The sequence below is a fragment of the Gordionus sp. m RMFG-2023 genome, chromosome 2 (genome assembly GCF_954871325.1).
Source record: "Gordionus sp. m RMFG-2023 chromosome 2, tfGorSpeb1-WG-v2, whole genome shotgun sequence".
In the NCBI taxonomy this organism is placed as follows: domain Eukaryota; kingdom Metazoa; phylum Nematomorpha; class Gordioida; order Chordodea; family Parachordodidae; genus Gordionus; species Gordionus sp. m RMFG-2023.
In genome coordinates this window covers 37,845,435-37,867,100 of record NC_088776.1, presented here as the reverse complement: position 1 = coordinate 37,867,100, position 21,666 = coordinate 37,845,435, and the positions used below count along the sequence as shown (strand labels likewise).

The window sequence follows — 21,666 nt, the reverse complement described above, 5'->3', positions numbered from 1 at the left end:
TATTTGAAAATTGCTTTAACTCCAGGTAAATAAATGTTTTTCATAAAACTTGCCAAAGAATATTAATTTTATCGTTTTATTTATTATATATTTACTTTACTTTCTATCTCAAAGTTTACTTAATTATAACAAAATAACTTCTCTAATTTAATAGGGTAGTCAAATAATTTTTATGAGGCCTCATTCTATATTCCGATTACTGATATTTGATATCTTCTTCCTTATTATAATGGTTTTATATTCTATATGTTAATTTTATCATTTAAATAATTTGGGAATTTAATGAAATATAGCCTTTTCTTTAAATCTTATACCTGTATCTAGTATTGTTAAACAACTCTATTTGAGCCGAATTTAAAAAGGGCTGCCTAAGCCTCAAGATTTCTTTAGTGAATAAGATATTGAATTCGCCGTTTTTATAAATGGCTTAAATCTAGCCGCTTAACAACACTATCTATATCTTATATAAAAAATTGACCTTAAAAACTATAACATATAAAATAGGATCAATTTGTACAAGTAAATTTATTGATAGTTCAAGCTATATAAATATAAAATTGAGATATGACGAGTATATAGTATATTATAATAAATATGCCAAGTTTTAAACAACATTGCTAAATCAAAAATAAATTATTTAATTAAGCAGATTGAATATTTTTTTTCATTCTTTCAAACTATCATCATCGTTGCAATTTTGTTGAGAGGTATAGATGTCGCATTTGTTATTCGGCATGATAGCGTTCAAGTTATTGCTAGATAGTTTTCGCATCATGTAAAATATATTCGATTTCTTTTTGTCATAAGGCGGTTCACTTAACTTAAAATCATCTTTGGAAGATTTGGATAAGAAATAATATATCACAGATGAGGGAATGATGATGGCTATCGCGGCCATACATCCTAGTATGATACATGATATCGTTATGGTGACTCTTGAAAGACAATACTTTGTGACGTTTATCGATTCCACCCCATTAACTTTATTTGACTCAATATTATCCCTTGCTTCCGCCGCCCTTTCTTCTACTTCAAATGAATTCACTTCTTCCTTAATGATTGCTGAGTTAGCTTTTGAGATTGATTTAAAATAAAGTATCAATAAATAGATTGCTCTGTTTTAATTTTGTGAGCAAATTAATTATATCTTAACCGTGTACAAAATGATAGAATTTTATCTTTAAAGTTGTGTATATACCCGCGTTATCATTAATATAACTGCATTATGTTATTATTACATCGTAAATTAAACCTCTCTCAAATTTATTTAATAAAGCAGTCAATCACCCCTCCCACTCAATTATTATTTGGTAAGACCAATAATTTTAAAAAAAATTGTGCTTATTGGGTCTAAATAAGCTATATAAAAAATACAAAAACCCAGCCTTGTTCTTTTTTTATTTTATACATATAGCGAGGGTTAATCCAGTTAGACCTTATTACAATTTTAGATCCATAAAAAAAGAAAACGAATCAATATTTTGATAAAAAAAACATTTTTTAAACTAAAATAAAACTATAATAACCAAGAAATATTATCTAGCGATACCCTTATTGTTTTTCTATCTTTTATTATATATTTTCTAAGATAGCCATTTTTATACAAGTAAAGGACTCTCGGATTATATTAGCATTCAATATGTAAATATTTTTTTAGATGATTACTTTGGATCATTGAAGGAACATAACAAAATTTAAAAAGTTTATTTGAACAGATCCAATTAAAAGATTTGTCTAATGTTTTTGATTTACAATATTAAAATATAATTTATTTTTTCTTGTTTATATATTAGATAACTATTCTTATTTTATTTGAAAATATTTAAGATACTAAAGGTGATCAACTTTACATTTTGTTTGCTTGTATATTTGCTGATTAGTCATTTAAACAAATTCTCTCTGTAGTGTAGCTAGACTATTTATAGATCTGAGGAAAGTGCTTTATTATAAATTCATAGATATGGAGGACCGAGTACCGCATGGTTACAAAATGGGCCCTGAGGAAATCAGGCGTCGAAGAATGGATAATAACTGCAGTGATAGTGATGTATGACGAGGCACGAAATGTGGCCGAACAAATGATGGAGATAGTGATAGTTTCGAGGTAAATGCAAAGCTACATCAGGGTCCCATCTTGAATCCATTACTTTTTAATATAGTAATGGATATAGTGGCTAGAGGGACTTCTAAAGGACTACAGTGGGAAATACTGTATGCAAACTTGGTGACAGAATTGAAGGATAAAAAGAGTTATGAAAGAAAAGAGATTAAAAATGAACATAGAAAAGATGAAAGTGATGTTTGGAGGTGAAGGTTTAAAAAAGATAGAGGAGGCAGGCATGTGACCATATGGTATATGTGGGAAAGGTGTTGGTAGAAACTCCATTAATTATGCCTTCTGTCGTAAATCGGTTCACAATAGACGGTGTAAAGGGAAAAAGTGTGTGTGAGGGAAGAAAATTGATTGTTTCTATATGACTGGTTTTCATATTGAAAACGGAATAAGTCTGTAAAAGTAAGTGAGCTCCGTTACCTAATCTATATTCTTAGTGTAGATGAAGGGGTTGACTTGACAAGGGTGGCAAAGATAAGAACTGATTGGAAGAAATTTGGAGAGATGCCTTTAATTTTAATTGATAAAAATAGGAGAAAGAAAAACAAGCTAGGAAGTGAGAGAAAGGATTGGAATAGATACAATAGGTGATTTCTTGAGAATAGATTGAAATGGTATAGACATGTTGAACTGAAGGCAAATGATGATTAATTGAATAGATAACGTTGGTCGGAAGTGGTGAGAACACAAGACATAGGCGACGAAAAACGTGCTTAATGATAGTGCTAGATAATGAGATGAATTAGGTTTGACCAGGGGCTATGTCCAGAACTTCGTAAGATGGAGAAAGGCGATTAAAAGGAAAATGGTCTATACAGTTAAACCTGGAAAAGGGCCACTAAACAACGAAGAAAGAAGTGGTACATCTACACCATAGGTATATATTCCATCCTGAGAAAAAAAGTGCAAATCATGACTTAATTTCATCGCTTAAATTCCGTTTTAGTAATGAAATTGATACATCTTTCCAGTTATTTAAACTTCATCCAGATAATATGGTGAATAATTATATTCAAAAAGAATATCAAATAATGAATTTTAAAGAGAAATTTGGTTTATTTTACAGCAAAATAAAAAAGTTGAGGCTTCCAATTAAACAATAAATTATATGAAGGGTGAACAGGATTCGTCAGCGCTATTTTTTTCAAAACCGCAATAGCTTCGAAAAAAATTGTCGTAAATAAATTTATAGCCTACCATGAGATAGATCATAAACCTAGCTAAGATTATGCATTGACAAAAATATTTAATATTTAATACTTTTCTACAAAATTGATTTTAGTAAAAGTAAATTTTTACTGGGTTTTAACTTTTATATAATGTCAATTTTATTGTTTTTAAACTGCATATTTTAATGTCACTTAATATCATGAAATGATGTAAAAATATTTTAATTGAGACCTTAAAAACAATTTTATCCTAATTTTTTTTTAAATAACTGAGGAATATATAATATTTTTCCCCCAAAGTAATGCATATAATAAAATGTTATTGCATAATTAAGTGTAACTCTACATACACTGGTTTTAAAATAAAATACTCTGAATTGAAGAGACCCTTGTGACGAAGTCCTGGTCTCTCCTATTACAGCAATAAGTAAACTTTTGTGAATATCTTATTTAAAAACATGTACCCTCCTTAAAAATTCTATGAGCGCCATTGGCTACGCTATACTGACCTATTTCTAAATGTGCGTTATTTTTAAAAAAAATCAATTCTAATAACATCTTTGTAAATAGTATACGCAGGCTTAAGTTGAAATTTTATACCTTTAGAGTCCATAATATTGGCATATTCATATTCAGGCATCGCTATGGATATTGATTGAAATAAATGGAAAGTCGATACATTTTTCTCCGGTAATCCTAAGAGTATGGTCTCATTTAACGTTAATTCTTTTTCATCCATTTCAACCCTAATTTTTATAATAAAATATAATTAATCCTATAACTTCTAAGATTGTAAAAGGTTAATGGTATAGTATTAGAAATCAACATCTACACGGCCCAATTCGATAGCAAAAAAATTTACAGGCCGGACTAATCAAAATTAAAGTAGTTTCGCAGGCCGATGGGTGGAAACCCCAAAGTAGTTTCACTGGCCAAGGGTGGAAACAAACCCCATATAAAGATTTCATATATACAATAATACTTAAAATAAATTATTCTTTATTCAATTTGAATTCAAATGCGAATAACTCAATTATTCAAATATGAATAACCAATTATTTGAATGTAGTATTGTTAGATGGCTCAATTTCGCCAACTTTATATTAAGATTTTAGCCAAAATAATATTACGCAAGCCTCAAGATTTTGTTAATAGATGTCCAGACTGCCATCTCTGAGCAAAATCTCTAAGCTGGCATAATATTTATTTGGCTAAAACATTGGGTTGGCCGTTTTTAAAATTCGAGCCGTTAGATAACACTATTCGAATGCGAATAACACAATTTTTGAATTCGAATTGAATAGGAATAATGAGAAAAATTATTTATCGAATAATTGCCTTTTCATTTATTTAAAATTATTCCTAAATATTCGTTCGTATTATCCAAAGTATTCAACATGTTCCTTATCGAACATTTTGTCTAACATAATTTTTACATCTACTAAATCTTTTTTTCTAAATTTGTTATTCAATTTTTTCATTTTTGAAAATATTTAAAATTTTTTTCTTTTCCAACCGCTTTAAGAATAATGGTTATATTATTCGTACGAATAAGTAACGTACCAATATGAGTAATAGAGGAAACCGGAGCTAGCTGCTGTGGGGTGTGTTATTTGATCCCATTTCTAAATAAGACACTAGGGTATTTAAATTATTTCCTGACATAGATTTTGTATAATTTTTTATAGTAAAGTTGTTTTTTTTCTCTTAATTTAAGAAGCTTTTACAAACATTTATGGTGGTGTCTAGGTATTATTTTAATAATGATTAGTATAGTTAATGCTGGTGCGGCTTGTTAAAACAGGACTTTAAACCATTATTGCAACATTATAAAGTATAATTTTAAATTTATATTGATATTATAAAAAATTTAAATAAACAAGTATTTTATATGAATTTAAACTTATTCTATAAATATCAATCTTTTAAGACATAAAAATAAAATTTTTGTTCATCATAAGGCAGAAAATTTAATGGTTTAGGACACCCCACCCTACGGTAGAAGCTTATTCAGCAAAATCAAAACTTAACAAAAATGAATAAAAAAAATGAAAAAATATTATAAATTGTGGTAGGGCCCACTATTAGCATATGTATGTAGGTATCTCTTAATATTTCCCAAGATATAAAAAGGTAATAGATGATTTTTAAAAAAATGGTTTCTCTAGCCTCATCTCTTCTCTACAACTCTTCTATTCGAATTGCAGGAGTAAAATAACTATTATAATATATCAATATTTTTCTATTTTTAGATTATTAATGTTAAAGTTTCAAACTAATAATTAGAAAGGGAAAGATTATATTATAATTCTGACATATAAACAAATTTCATAAAATTATGTTTAAGTATTTTAATTTAATACTGCCTTAGATGTTATACAATATTTATTTATGATAATTCAATTTTTTTTTGATATAGTGATTAATCAATTCCTGTATTCAGGTGATGATAATGCCATTTTAAAAATACCTGGAAATGTTTGATATACTCCTTTTCTTTCGATAGCTTTTGTTAGCGATCTTAGCTTTATAACCGTTACAATTGACCTTATAGTTATTTTGTTTTTTAAATAGTTATTATTTTGGATAAAATAATTACAAAAAATCATTTCTTATTCATATTCTATATTCATTTATTCAATGATTAAATCCCATTCGTTCTTAATAATTCATAATTTTAGTACTTCTCACCCTATTATAAGTTGGATCTTTAGTGTTCTAATTCCGATTCCTTCAGGTCTTAAGTTATTATTCATAAAACGATTATGAATGGGTGTTTCTTAAAACTAAAATAAGTGTTTTTAATCGTTAGGAACTTAATCTGCTAAGAATTATAATATTAAAAATGTGTAACATAATTGTTTACTGAAAATAGCTGGTTAAGTCTAATATAATCCAGCATAGTATAACAGAATTTTGTTAAAAAAATATTATTTCAAAAATTTCCTATTTGTTTTTAGGCTGAGGCTCATGTTTCAGTTTCATCATTTTATTTTATTTAAGAATGGCTTGGTTCCAAAATTTATGAATTCAAACAGAACCTGAATCAACCCGTTAAACCAGAATTATTATTTACACAACTTAAACCAAACATGAAACATTAAACATTTAGTCACCTGAACCAACCATCTAAAAAGGTATGTGAATCCTGATACAGCCTTTAGATGTAAACACTGTTTTGAAAATTATTAACAATCAATTTTGATTGATAAGATAAGCATTGATTGATAAGCATATAGTCTTTTAGATATTTTTATATACTACTATTCGATTTATTTTTTCTCCATATGGCTATAATTTGGCCGAAGAGAATTTTAGAAAATATTTTAATTGTATAAGGCTCAATAGTATTTTATAGGAATATATTATAGTTAATCAATACTTATTAGTTATTTTGAATTAAATACATTAGGTTGTAATAATAATATAAATGCTAGTTTATTGATAAATTTTAAAAAGATGTGCTTCTTTATACATAATTTAAATAAGGATGTATATGAACGAGTTTGACTAGTTTTCAAAGATTCTAACTGATCCAAAATTGTTATTTTCACGAACCGAATCTGACCTAAACGTTATTTGTCTGAACCGAACCAATGTTACGGTTTGGATCCCTGCGGAAAATGAAGGAATAGAGTTAAAGCCCTTCGATGACTTGCTCAGACCTGTCTTCATGCAAATATCTCTTTGTAGTCAAGGGGGCTAAAAATATTTAAATTGATATTTTTTCCTAATACTTTTATTCATTTTTTATCGTGTTCTATTTTTTTATCGTGTTCTATTTTTTTATCGTGTTCTATTTTTTTATCGTGTTCTGTTTATTATATTTATATAATTATAATGTGTTTTATATAAAAAAAAATATAGTTATTAAATCACAAATGAATAAAAAAAAATAAGAATACGATGACAAGGATATAATAAATCAGAAAATATATATAAATATTTTTAAAAAAGAGAGACGGCATGCCTCCCCCATCAGTGGGAGTCTCCCACAATTTTTTAGTTTACCCACATACATCTCACTCCCACAAAACTCCCACAATTCGAAATCTCCCACAATCTCCCACAATTTTTTAATTTCTCCCACAAATTTTTTTTTAGCATTTTAATGTTTTTAATATATAAATAATAATTTTGAGAAACAGTATTTGATTATTTTTATATTTTAAAAATAAATTTTAAATATTTATTCGAAAAATATGTCTAGTTCTTTTATTTTATTTTTCCGCTAATTTTAAATTCTCCATCCAATCCAATCCATTCGACATTTTCAAAATTTGAAGTTAGAATAGTATGTATAATTATTATAAATATATTTTAAATTTCTAGATTCTATAATTGCAGTGCTCCACTCAACATTTTCATAGAAGAATAGAACTTTTAGAAGTGGATTACTTTGGTATTTCTGCAGCATAATTTAGTGAGCCTTTATTAAATTATATTCTTCTGATTGCAACTGCATATTAACAGCATATAGTAGATTTCCTATATGTAAAATTCCTAAATATACTTCTGCCATTTATTTTTGAAATTTTTTTTCAAATAGGACAGCTTTTATAATCTATTTATTTTTTAAAGGTTTGTAAAATTTTAAAATTCTACGATGGCGCGTATTAGGAGGAACCTGTCAACCAACATTATGCTGACTCAATTCTGTAAATACACTATGGTTTTTGCCAAATTCACTGAGGAATTATCAGATCAGAAAGCTGCCATGCAATTCATTGGTAATGCCAAATCTGCCATATTTACCATTATATATGGTTAGCTATGTCTTTGGATATTTCATATCTGGAGAAAATTTTTTTAATAGTTTTATTGAAATGACATTAATTTTGTTGAAATAGGGGAGGATCAAGGGAAATGTTTTGATATCTCCTTATTAGATGCATCTGTTATAATTGCATATGTTTGCACATCTTTCAAATCGTCAAGAATTGACCTTCTGGATTTATATCCTAAAACATTGTTGATAGCCTTGCTCATTTTGTGTTCTACAAAGTATACTTTTTATTTATATTAGTCGTTAAATATTATGGGGAAAGATTCTACCAACATTGAGATGTTGAGTAACTCTCTGAATGTTGTACTGCATGATAGGTATTTACCATTTCCGCAACTGTAGTTGCATCTATATTAATTCTAATTTTTGAAGAATATTTTTGTTTTGCAATAGATGTTGATAGAATGCCCTGTACTGATTTATGCTTTGAAGATTTTTGATACCTCAAAATATCATATTCCCTTCCCCCATTGTATTAACTAAATACTGTAGAACAACTTCCCCGCACTGATTATAAATATTTTTTACATTGTAAATTTAAAATTGTTTGTTTTTTTATAAAATCTTATTTATACATTTATTTTTTTACATTGTAAAATTACAATTTTTTTATAAAATTTTATCTTGTTTACATTCTTTTGTAATTAAAAAAGATCGTTGGTTATTATTTTTAAACAAAATTAATATATTATAATAAATCAATATGTTATTTTAATAATAAAGATAGTACTCTAAGAAATTTTGTGTCGTACAGTAATTACCTATTTTGAAAAATAGTTGCGTATTTTATTTTGGAAAAAGTTGGCTATTTTATTTTAAAGAGTTACCTATTTTATTTTGAAAAAGAGTTGGATATTTTATTTTGAAAAATAGTTGGCTATTTTATTTTGAAAAATAGTTGGCTATTTTATTTTAAAGAGTTACCTATTTTATTTTGAAAAAGAGTTGGAAATTTTATTTTGAAAAATAGTTGGCTATTTTATTTTGAAAAATATTTGGCTATTTTATTTTGAAAAATAGTTGGCTATTTTATTTTGGAAAAAGTTAGCTATTTTATTTTAAATAGTTGGCTATTTTATTTTGAAAAATAATTACCTATTTTATTTTAGATTAGATTTTATATTTATAAAAAATAATAAGCGGATAACTAAGTCAATTCTAAATCCCGGCCTGCGGCCGGGCCTTTGCGGGCCGAAGGCCCGCAAAAAAAATTTTTTTAGCAATTTCTCCCACAATTTTTATATTTCTCCCACAAAATACCTAATTTCTCCCACAATTTGAAAATTTTGACCTGGCAACCCTGGTCACGGAGGAAAGTGTGAATAGCAGATAAAACTTTTTTTGGGGACATTCTTTACTTCAGATGATAAAGTTCTAATAGATCCTCGTAGAAATTTATCAAATGGAATGAAGAAGCTCTAAAGCCTCTGGACTAAACGTCCAAATGGAATATTATCAATTACCGGGTAAAGTATGTTATCTTGGTAAAATCCCATATTGAGATATTACCACTTTCCTATACATTAAGGTAAGCTAGAGATCTGCAAATCATGGCCCGTGGGCTTGGACCGGGTCTATTTTAAATAATTTCGGTTCGTTCTGGCCGGGTTTAAATTTATAAATATGATATTATTACATTTTGTCAAAAAAATTGATATTTTTTAAAATTCTTGCAAGAAACAAGGCGCTAATTTTTTTTTATTTGTCAAATATTATTTTTACAATCAAATAATATTAAATTTTTCTATATTTAAATTAATTCGGATCGGGCCGACAAATAATTATTATTTTTATTACGGGTCGGGCTTTTCGGGACAAATAAAAAAAATTTGTTCTGGATCGGACCAGGCAGGACAAATTTTTTAAAAATATTTTGAGCCGGACCGGGCCTAAAAATTAGGCCAGACGTGAGAGATAGATTTGTGAAAATGATTGGGGACGTAGATATGGACTGGATAAGGAAGATAAATAAAATAAATTTTGGTCGATATAGGGCTCCATTTAAAGGTATTCTGTTCCTTCTAATTCCAACCCTTGTCAATAAATAATTTTAAGGATAATTATTACTGGTGGACATTTGTGGTGACAAAATTTGATTGAGCACTCAAAAAATACATTTTGAACATCCGGAAATTTGAAAACTTTAAAATGAGCGAACAGTATAATTTTATCCTCGTATTCTGTTTTAGCTTGAGGCCCTATCAATTTTCCGTGCAATGGACATCTGCGAAATTAAATTTATATATTTCTATGCATTTTTTTTAAATGTGAATTTTTAACGATTTTTAAAAATTTCAGAATGTTAATAGCAGAGCATTCTACGAAAATCAACAATGGCTCAAAGAATTTTTAAAAATAAAACCATGCTTTCGTTTATAAAACCATGTTTTAGTTAATAAAACCATGTTTTAGTTAATAAAACCATGTTTTAGTTAATAAAACCATGTTTTAGTTAATAAAACCATGTTTTAGTTATAAAACCATGTTTTAGTTAATAAAACCATGTTTTAGTTAATAAAACCATGTTTTAGTTAATAAAACCATGTTTTAGTTAATAAAACCATGTTTTAGTTAATAAAACCATGTTTTAGTTAATAAAACCATGTTTTAGTTAATAAAACCATGTTTTAGTTAATAAAACCATGTTTTAGTTAATAAAACCATGTTTTAGTTAATAAAACCATGTTTTAGTTAATAAAACCATGTTTTAGTTAATAAAACCATGTTTTAGTTAATAAAACCATGTTTTAGTTAATAAAACCATGTTTTAGTTAATAAAACCATGTTTTGGTTTTTTTTTTAACTTGCTTAAATATAAAGTTATAAATACCCATATTCATCAATAAGTTGTATCAACCCCATTCCCATTCCATCGTGAGCATAACAATTAAAAGCGAATATGTCGATTAGTCCTAATTAAATGACAAACAAATTATATTTTGTGTATATATTTAAAAACAGGTGATTACTGATTATAATGTTAATAACATAGGAATAATTCTTAACGTTGAACTCTCAAAATATTGTTAACAGATTTTGTTAATATTTCAATTCAACAAAATTTATATAGACCTGTGCGCCGTCAAAACCATCGGCGACCGGCGCAAGTTTAAAAATCTAATCGCCGGCCGGAGACGCGCCGATTCTTAGCCACCGTCAACATAGGCGGCATAAATTTGCGCACAGTATTAATTTTTAATAACATATATTTTTTAATTGCTAATTAACCTTTTTAAGAATTAAATTAAAATATACAATAACTACACTACAAATATTTCAGCATATCTTTTGATATTTATCGAAGAGAAAACTTATTATATATTCAAAATCGATTTTGTAATTTAATTTCATCTATAAACATTTTTTTTTAATTTTCCGGACATAATGATAATCTCCTTAAATTTAACTTCGACCTAGTACTAGAGTAAACTCTTTCACTAAGTGTGCTATTTGCCGGGACACAAAGAGTTTTTTTTTTATTAGCCAGCGTGAAAAGATTAGGAAGTTCGATCTTCTCTTCTCTCCAAAAATTTAGAAACATCCATATCTTATGAATGGCGTTCTCCAAAAAGAATATGACATTTTTGTTCTAATCAATTAAAGTGTAATCATAAATTGTACTTATTGTTGAGTGTTAGTAATTTTATCAAATATTAATATTTCCCCTTGATTCTCATCACTATATTTACTATTTTAATAACATCATACTATTTACGTTTAAAATGTTTTATAATAAATTAAACTCGCTGAGTAATTTTGCTCTTTGACACAGTTTTCAATTTTTGATTAGGGCTAGAAGAGAAGCCACGCCTATATTATTTTTGAAATAAAAATAAATGTATTACTTGCAGATCAAAAACAGGAAATCATAATGCAAGTTTTTTCTAATATCGTTTGAGTAAATAATTTCTGCGCTAATGAATATCTAGCATATCTGATGTTAGATCTATTGTACTTGGCATTTTCTTTGATCTACCCCGTGCTCAAATGCAATCTCAGCATTTTTATATCTTAGAGCATCAATAATTTATCATATTTCTTTTGATAAGATTTTTAACAAAAGGTATTTAATAACGTTGTAACCAGATTATGTAAATCATGACCCAAGCATAAGTGGTGTTCATATTCACCTAATCAAATACATTTCTAACATTGGGCCTCCATTTTAAAAAATACGTAAAATTATGGTAACTTAGGAATTTTCGATTTTTGATTGATTGAATTCTAGAATTATGTCAATAATCATGATAAATCAAAGTCCTGATTGACATAAAAAATTTAACTGTGATGCTGACCAATTATTATAATAAGATGTAAAAAATATGGAAATAATTTTAAAAAAATATTTGCACCAGCCATACCCCGCGAATGTGAAAATCGACGGCGCACCGGTGTGATTTTCATAAAAGACGGCGTTTTCGGCATGGCCAGAAATATCGGAACCGGCCGGCACACAGATCTAAGTATTGTTGAGTAGCGCTCATGAAATTCTGGAACAGGACTGACTCCTTTAATTTAATTTTCTAAATTGTTTAAACATAATTTTAATACACTCGTTGAATACCATAATATTTTATATACACTTATTTAACTTCACGAAATATTTAGTTATATTAAATGTTCATTTTAACATAATATATATTATAATTTGGTCCTTCAAATATTTAAACAATAAATTAACATTTAAAATTATTCAAGTAAATTTTGACAAGCGTGTATATATATTTTATAAAAATATTTCACAATAAGTAGAGGAAATGTATTCCGAAAGCATGTGAAGTTACCTCATTTCAAATTGAATTTCTTGGTTTAAGGTTGAGAGTGTTTTTAATTTAAATTTTTCAGTTCATTTTTTTTTGCTTCATCTTTTAAAATTAATATCCAATTTTATCCAATAAATTTTAGGTTATTGAATCGAAAGCTAACTACATATAAATATGGGTTAAAAATTGATTGATTTATCGGATATTGAGTTTCCTAAATTCTTGTACAGCTAAAGTATCTTATACGTAACATTAATTATGATAATATCATAGTAAAAATGTTATGATCTCTATCATATATAAATTAAATTAAGTAATAAGAGATGAAAATAGGAATGAAGATAATAGTAAATTACTTTTATAAGAAAACTAATGTCCAACATAAAAATGTGTACACTTCCATCTCAAAAAACCCCCCATTGATTATGAGGATTTATGGGAATTCAATTAAATTACTTAGTAAGATAATTTACCTGAAAAATTTTTTAACCAATTAGTTTTCTCAGGTGGTAATGTCCGTTTGACACAACCAGCATAAAAGGAGGGCTGAGCCACTATGAGTTTATTAGTGCCTAGTCTAATGAGGACAGAAGCTTTTCCGAGGTAAAACAAAGGTTTAAATATTTGCTTCCAATGCCCTCTTTTTTTCCTAGTGCAACTATTTAGCACTTGGATATTGTTGCTCAAAAAGAAAAGGGTTTCGGGAACATGCATTGCTTATTTGATTTGAATTCTGAAAACTTTCTACCTTTATGATCAAATAAATTATTATAAATATTTTTTGTTATTACATAATATCGATATTATTTATATACATTTTCTTCTATCATTTTCAAATATTAAAAGTTATGTTTTGTGCTTCATTTGCATTTGCAAAAAAAGATTTTTTAGTTAATTGAAATGATATAAATATTTTTTTTGAACATAACAGGTTAAAAGAAGAAGGGATTCATTCCTTTTAAAAAAGAGCGTAACAATACTAATCCTGGGCATAATTTATTGTAATAAGTGTTTTTTAAACCGTGTAGAGATGTTGCACTTATCACGATTGTCCCAATTTGTCCTAAATGAAGTAAATGAGCGGGAGACTCAAAGGGATCTTTGCCTTTCACTATTTTCATCCATGCAGGTGGTAAGTTTAATGTATCTGGCAAAATTTCTTTCGTTGCATCAATCATTCTACGATAAATATTTTTTATAATTTAAAGAATATCATTTAAAATTGATTGATTTTGCCCGAAATATCCATGAATATACAAAATAAATTTGAAAAGTTAACACGAAATTAATTAAAGTTATATATGCTTAGTAAAACTACCCCTTAAAATTTTTAAACAACCCTCAATGATCTTAATAACCATATTGTTCATTAATATTCAATAGAGGATCCAATGGCATAACGATTCTGCAGGCCCTGATACAACCTTTTACTCCGGGCCCCTAGTAAAAAAAAGATGTCCGCTATTATCTTTCTAAATTGAATATCATCCCTTTTCTAATTCATCTTTTCTTCCCTATATGAATATTTAATAATTTACATTTTTGATTTACGGTAAACTTTAGAAATTTTATAAGGTTCAAATTTATAGGGTCTGTTTATGAAATTACTTTGAATTACACACAAATAATTAAATAACTAAATAATCTCTCGGGTCGTCTTTCAAACAGCTTATTAAAAATATTTATACACAAAAAAACATGTGTACAATATTAAAATTCTTATTTTAATGAACAACTTTATTAGAATATAGAGGCCATTCTGTCATGTTAGGAATATGTGTTTTGTATTAATAAAGCCATTTTCTTTATTTTCCCCAGAAAAGTTGAATTCTTCTGTTTAAATATCAACGGCAACTTAATTCAACAATTTGGTATCCTATCCTTAAAAATAATTTATTCTTTAAAACAAATGGCATCTTATTATTTTTTAAATAAGGTTTATTTATGTCTGGGGCCTGGTTACGGTGCATCCTCTCATCCCCGGTTTTTACACATTGAGGATAGCCAGCAACCCCCCTTCGTTTATATATTCTATTTTTTAATTTTATTAAATAATCATGTTTTGTTTATTTAGATTGTGGAATTGAAATGGCATTAAACGAATTTGATCTTATTTAAAATGGCGAGAAATAATAATAAAAATAAAAAGCTAAAAATATTTTATTTTATTTAGACACTTACGGGACATCTACTTTAGCTTTCAATACGTTGTTTCCACTTCCACCCATGACACAAGATGTTTTAAATGCAGTATCTTGGGCTTCCAAAACTCCTGAGACAGAATCGAACATGACTATAATAATGTTGTTTAACTTCATTTTTCCCGTTATCAAATTTTGGCCCTAAATCATTTGTTAGTTTTAATGAAGGATTTCAATTTATTAGAACCATCTAAATAAAAATATTTATAATTTATACCTCCATTAACGTTTGCATTCCACAACCATTGAAAGGCAGAACGTATACTATTTCACTCTCCCCATGGCCTCTGAATCGGCAGGATTTAACTTTGTAAAATCCTTTGGCATATATAACACCATAAAACGGCGAATTAAAGGTCAATTGAATTTTCATTAGATTCAGGCCAAAGTCACATTTTACTTTTGTATCTTTAAAAAATGTTAAAATTAAAAAACTAAATTAATTCTAACATATAAATATTCTATTTAAGCTAGATTTTTATGAAGTTCATCTGAATATCAATATTAAATTTATCAAAACTGATTTTTCCCTTTTTATTATGGATTTTATGTAAAATTTTTAAAACCTTCATGCTTTTATTAAAAAAAATTAAATCATTTTTAAACATTTATAGTACATCCACTATCAAATTTCGATCATCCTTCAAATAAAGTAAAAATGCAATTCCAACTCAAAATTAGGTTGTTACCAATAATTTTTTACAAATTTGAAACGATATACATTCTTATTTTTGTGTATATTATATACACTTGTGATATCAAGATTTAACAATAACTTTTTTGGCATCTAGCAGCGAGGTAATTTGGTTTTAGAAGTTAGAATAGTTTCATTATATGTTTGTTTATTTTATATTAATAGTGATTATAAAAATCATAAATATTATTAAGAAAACATTTGGCACATAATACATTTTATATTTCATAAGATACATTGGGAATTGTTAAAAAAAATTTTTTTTATAATTACCTGCGAAAATAAATTTAGATCAAGATGATTCAATTATCTCAAAAAATATTTACAATAAAAAATTTTGAAAAGAAGTTGTGAAGATGTAGTAATTAAAATGTTATGAATAAAATTTAATAAAATAGGTTAATTTCTAATTAATTATAAAATAAACAAATTATATAATTTTGTGATGTAAAGGAGCACCAATATAAGGGAGACCGGGGCACATCTGGAAGAGTTTTTTAAAAAGGTAAATAAAACTTAGAAACATTGATGAATATGAGTGATTAATATTTCAACAGGGATCTACAGTCTCCTCCATGCATGCACCATGCACGTAACTAATGGGGAGAAGAATAAAATTCTCACCCCCCATAGCAAATTCGTTTATCCTCATAAATATCATTTTAAGCTGATAAATCTCCCTCTTCCTTCAAAAAAGAATACTATATATAATAATAAAGAAGAATTAGAAAGAAAAATTAGTAAAGGTTAATAACTTTTTTAAAATAACGATTATAATTCAAAATTTTTCGAAAAAAATGCAATTTTTATAAAAAAAAATAAGTGAATGAAAACCAATTATTTTTATAGAAATATAATATAGCCAAAGGCCTACAATAAATGGGCCTAAATGCATACAATAAAATTTGGAGGGGAGCTAATAGTGCTCCCCCACCTTCCTTAACAAAATCCGATGTGAGATATAATCGTTTTCCAAATTTTAAGTTTTCTTAAAATTTTAGCGTGTGCACACTGGAACAAGTCAAAATAAGTTTAAAGCCAGGGTATATTTAACACTTAAAAATGATGAACTTGACACAATAATTATTATTTTACACAAATTTTATAGTTTTAAAATTACAATTTTTTTAATATTTAAATTTCAATGGTCACTAACAATTAATCATTATAACACAATTGACATAATTTGGGAAGGGGGGGGGGGGTATCATAAATTATTTTACATACCCCGTGTATATTTCGCTCTGATTTCCCTCAATGTTAGGGCTACCCCTTGAAAAAATCGGTATTCTATACAAACTAGATAAACTTTTTATACTTTTAATTCGAAATCAAGGTAAAGGGGCCTTATTTACTAGGTTCATGGTAGTGAGCTAAAGTTTATTCCTGTTAAATATTTTGTAGACTCTAAAATATAAAAATTATAAATTAAAAAATTTTTAAACATTCTAAATTACATAATGGCATCTTAGACCTTTTAAAATCCTTGTCAATCATATTGATATAATTATAAATGAATTACTACTATCAGACCTAAGCCATATCAAAATGCTGCCTTCCATCCTAATCTTACAGATGGTTTTAATTGAAACATAATAATCTTTTTAATATGCTTTCCTAAATTTAAGTTGATCAAATGATAAAGTCAGACGGCTAATGCAACCTATTCAAAATTCTTGACTGATAATAAAATAACATTTGCTATTTGTTCCTTGTGAAATAGAGCAATTGTAATCACTATAGAGAGTTTTTACATTCATGGTCCTAGAAAGCCCTTATACTCCAACTCACAAACATAAAATTCCCATAAACCCACCTCCAAATAGCCTGATTAATTTAATTTACCATGAAATCACCATCTGTTCTGCCGGCGATTCCTCCTGGGCAAGTAAATTTCTTTTCCAAACTATAAATCCAACTATTTCAAATATTTCTAGAGGTGTCGTACCTTATTCGCTGAATCTTTTAGTAAACTCATCCATTCAACTTACATTAACATAAACAATTTTAAAAAAACTGAGCGAACCTATTTCTCATTCACAAATTATACTTTCCAACCAAGAAGCTCCCTCAAACAAAAACATAGAAATTTCAAAACACTCCAAATCCTTAATTATTTTTTATATTCTTCTTATATTCATGTCCTAGAAAGCCCCGATACTCCAACTCACAAACCAATAATTTTCATAACCCACCTTCAAATAGCCTGATTAATTTAATTTACCATGAAATTTCACTACCTGTTCTGCAGGCGATTTCTGCTTTACCAAACCCCTTTATCTCCTGGGCAGGTAAATTTCTTTCCAAAACTATAAATCTAACTATTTCAAGAATTTCTATAGGTGTTCGTACCTTATTCGCTGAATCTATTAGTAATCTCATCCACTCAACATACTAACATAAACAATTTAAAAAAATGGGAGAATTTTTTTCTCATTCACAAATTATACTATAAAAACATAGAAATTTCAAAACACTCCAAATCCTTAATTATATCTTTTAACTCTCACCGTCAATTCCTATAACTAAATAGCATTTCTAACCAAACTATTAAATCCACCAATTGTCGGAAAAGGCCAATTTTACACGGTCTAAATATTAGTATAGCCCTCCAACTCTTCTCGTAATATCTTGGCCCTAAATGGCCACATTACTCTTAAATCCTTAAGGCAAAAGCACCCCCTGGGCATTCTCCAAACCTTTTATAAAAAATAATTTGATCTAGAAAAAATGTTCCCATCAGAAATAATGAAAGTTATTCAATTATTTTTAAAAAAGTCTCGGCAGGAGACCTTGATGTTAAAGGAGTTATACCTCAAATTCTCTCAATTTTTTATGGTGGGCTTATTGTTCAAAAGATAAGTTGGTGGCATCAGACCAAATTGGGTTTATCTTCCAGCCAATATATCTAAAATCATTAGGTTATACGTAGAGGTTCGGAATCTTTGTCCCATGCCGCCCAAATTTGTTTTTCCAAGGTGACTCCGATCAACTATTTTTAAAACCCGATTTCAAAAACGCACTTATTACAATCAAAAGAGACCATTTTGTTCCTGTCTTTTGTTCAAAGAACCCTGAATATTAAAAGTATAGTTATAATAGCTATGCCACTATTTCAATTTCATTTATTATAGGGGGGAGGGAGGGAGGGTATTCATCAGGGAGATCCCTTAAGACTAGTCATATATTTTCGTCATATTATAACATCATTTTGTTAAATGTTATTAAAGAAATTAACCTTTTTTTTTTTCTTAGCAAATTATTTTTAAATTTAAATTTGTTCTGTTTTTTGTGTTTTTGTTTTAAGTGTTTATTTTATGTGTTTTTTATTTTTGTTTTATGTTTATTTTCGTTTTTCTTATTGCTTAATAATAATTAACAAAACAATATTATATCTCCTTTTATTTGTTAAATTAAGCTTAATTCCAATGCTTATTCCCCCTTCAATTATTTTTTTTAGCATATTATTTATATTTTATTTTTTTCTTAGATCACCTATAACTTTAGACGACTTTTGATTAACGTGACCTCGTTTTTTGTAACTGAAATGCTTGTAAGACCTTTCCACTTTATCCGATGGGGGCTCTTTGGTCTCAATGTTCTCATAGTTATTATTAGGCCTACTCAGATCGTAGCCAGTATCTGGGGCATCAATTGTGGAAGTTGATGGAATTTCGCTGGAGTCGTATTGACTAAATGGAATGCTGGTTATGAATAAAGGATTCGTGATAAACTCTTCCATCCTTCTTATGTCGTGTTCATTCATGACTTTTTGAACATGATTATTATTGTCATTGTATTGTGATTCATCCGGAAAATCTATAAATGCGCTGTGTTTGACTACCCGGGACGAATTTGAAGAGGAGACGTTTAAGGCTTTGAAATTATCAAATCTTTTTGTTTTATTAGAACTGGGTGACTTTTGATCTTCGGGATAGCCAAACCCTGAAGGGTCATCCGAGGATGGTAGGAGTGATTTATCATTATCTGTATAGTTTCTCAAAGAATTGTAAACCGGTTTATCGATGTTTTTAGAATCGACAGAATATTGGAAATCTGTCGCCACCTGTTTACCTTCATCATAATAACCTAGCTCATAACCTGGATATTTTCTGTGTCCATTATTTTGAAAATCAAAATTATTTATTATTCTATTGAAACCCTTTAATTTTTCTAATTTTTCGCAGCATTTTTCATTAGAGTTTTGGATTGTTGCAATAGGGTTTAAGTATTCTGGCAATTCATATGATGATCTAAGATTTTTAAAGTTACCAACATTAGTTAAATTTTGCTTCTTCAAAAACTTGGGGAAATTAATTTTATTTCTCATTTGTGAAAACAAATTCCAATCAATAGTATTTGGAATTGGGGTGTTCTGATTCCATGTATCTCGTTTATAAGATGGTTCAAGGTCTTCAGTTAATTTTTTGGTATAATTAAAGATTCCATCATGATAATACCCCTTTTCAAAATTGACATCACTTTGGGTTTTTTTACTCTTGACGTCGTAACTTCTTTTCCCCCGTCTTAGCCTGCCATTTAAATCTTCGTAATCATAATATCGATCAAATTTGCTTGCAGGAGTCATGTACTGGGGCCTATGTTTGGTGGTTGAGATACCCTGTATATTATTTGGTGATTGAGTTGCCTGCCAATTATTTCTAAAATATTGGTACGATTGTGGACCAGATCTAACACTTGAGCGTTTATTATACGAGGTGTAACTTAACGGAGTTGTTCTTTCAAATGATTGGGTATTATATGCATTTTCTAGTTCAAACGAATTACCTCCATAATATGTGTTTTGATTTGAACCTCTAGGTTTCCAATTATAATTGTCATCGCTGTATTGATCAAATTTTTGGTTATCGTTTGAAGGTATAACTCTAAGAAAATTTTGATATCTGCTCTCTTCAGAATTATCGTAATCTGGATTAAAGCCTACTGTGTTATAATTAAATTGTTGATCATATGAACCAAGATGGCGGGCAGGAGTCGTTTGTTTAGGCGCATAATAATCAGTGGTATCGAAGGACACATCTTCATCATCAAAATTATTCCTATTTTCTTCAGCCCCCGATCTTCCTTTGAGTCTTTTTAAATCCCCATTTTTATATATTACATTCTTTATCAGAGCTGGAATACGTTGAGAATTTTTGATGGTTTTTATGTCAATTCCTTCTTCACTCAATCTACTTTTAAGTGACTCTATAAATTCTCCGATTCTGTCGGAAGGTATATTAAATTCTTTGGACACAGCTTTATGAACATTGATAGGCGGAGAAAAGGGTGGGCCTGGAGGAGGTATAAGATCTTGCGCTATTATTATCTTCAATTTGTATTTAAAATATAATATATTACTTTAAATTTTTTTAAAAAAAAAGGAATTATGATCGATAAATTTAAACTTACATTTATTAAACCGAAGAAATACATCCAATTTTGGATCAGGATGTTTAAAAAACTCTTCATTTGAATGTTGTAGCGATTTGGATATACTATTTTAATTCTTTAAACGTATAATTAAACAAAATAATTTCCACTTTTAGTGTGTTATCGATTATTTATCATAAACTATGTTTTTACTCTAAATTACTTGTTATAAATTTATCATATATATAGTTGTGAGCTAAATAAATGATATTTGATTGAAAGAATATTATACTTTATAAAAATTTTTAAAAAACTACAATTTGATTAAAAGAATAATTATAAAAAAGTTCAAATTTTCAGCTTTATATATATGGTCAAACTAATTATTTACATTCCTATTTAATGGTACAACTATTATGAATTTTGCTTCAGAATTTTTGACCTCCTTTTTGTGTTATATTATTTATTTTTTTGCTGTTAAATTCATCATGCCAAATTTTTATATAGTCTAACTGACCTTTTTACTTATTTTATCGCATCCTATATATTTTAAATATTACCTACATA

The 21,666-nt window shown here is 27.9% G+C and overlaps 1 protein-coding gene across 1 annotated transcript; it reads right to left on the bottom strand.

Annotated features, from left to right (window-relative positions):
* Nucleotides 1-637: 637 nt before the first annotated feature.
* On the bottom strand, nucleotides 638-21,268 carry LOC135923979 (uncharacterized). The gene is made up of 10 exons (XM_065459017.1): nucleotides 21,139-21,268; nucleotides 19,222-21,055; nucleotides 15,250-15,440; nucleotides 15,013-15,173; nucleotides 13,853-14,010; nucleotides 10,899-10,980; nucleotides 10,136-10,292; nucleotides 5,753-5,829; nucleotides 3,883-4,028; nucleotides 638-1,071 (listed from the first exon to the last, which is right to left on the bottom strand). The coding sequence occupies exons 1-10, from the start codon at nucleotides 21,196-21,198 to the stop codon at nucleotides 665-667; spliced, it is 3,273 nt and encodes a 1,090-aa protein (XP_065315089.1). The 5' UTR covers nucleotides 21,199-21,268; the 3' UTR covers nucleotides 638-664.
* Nucleotides 21,269-21,666: the final 398 nt, after the last annotated feature.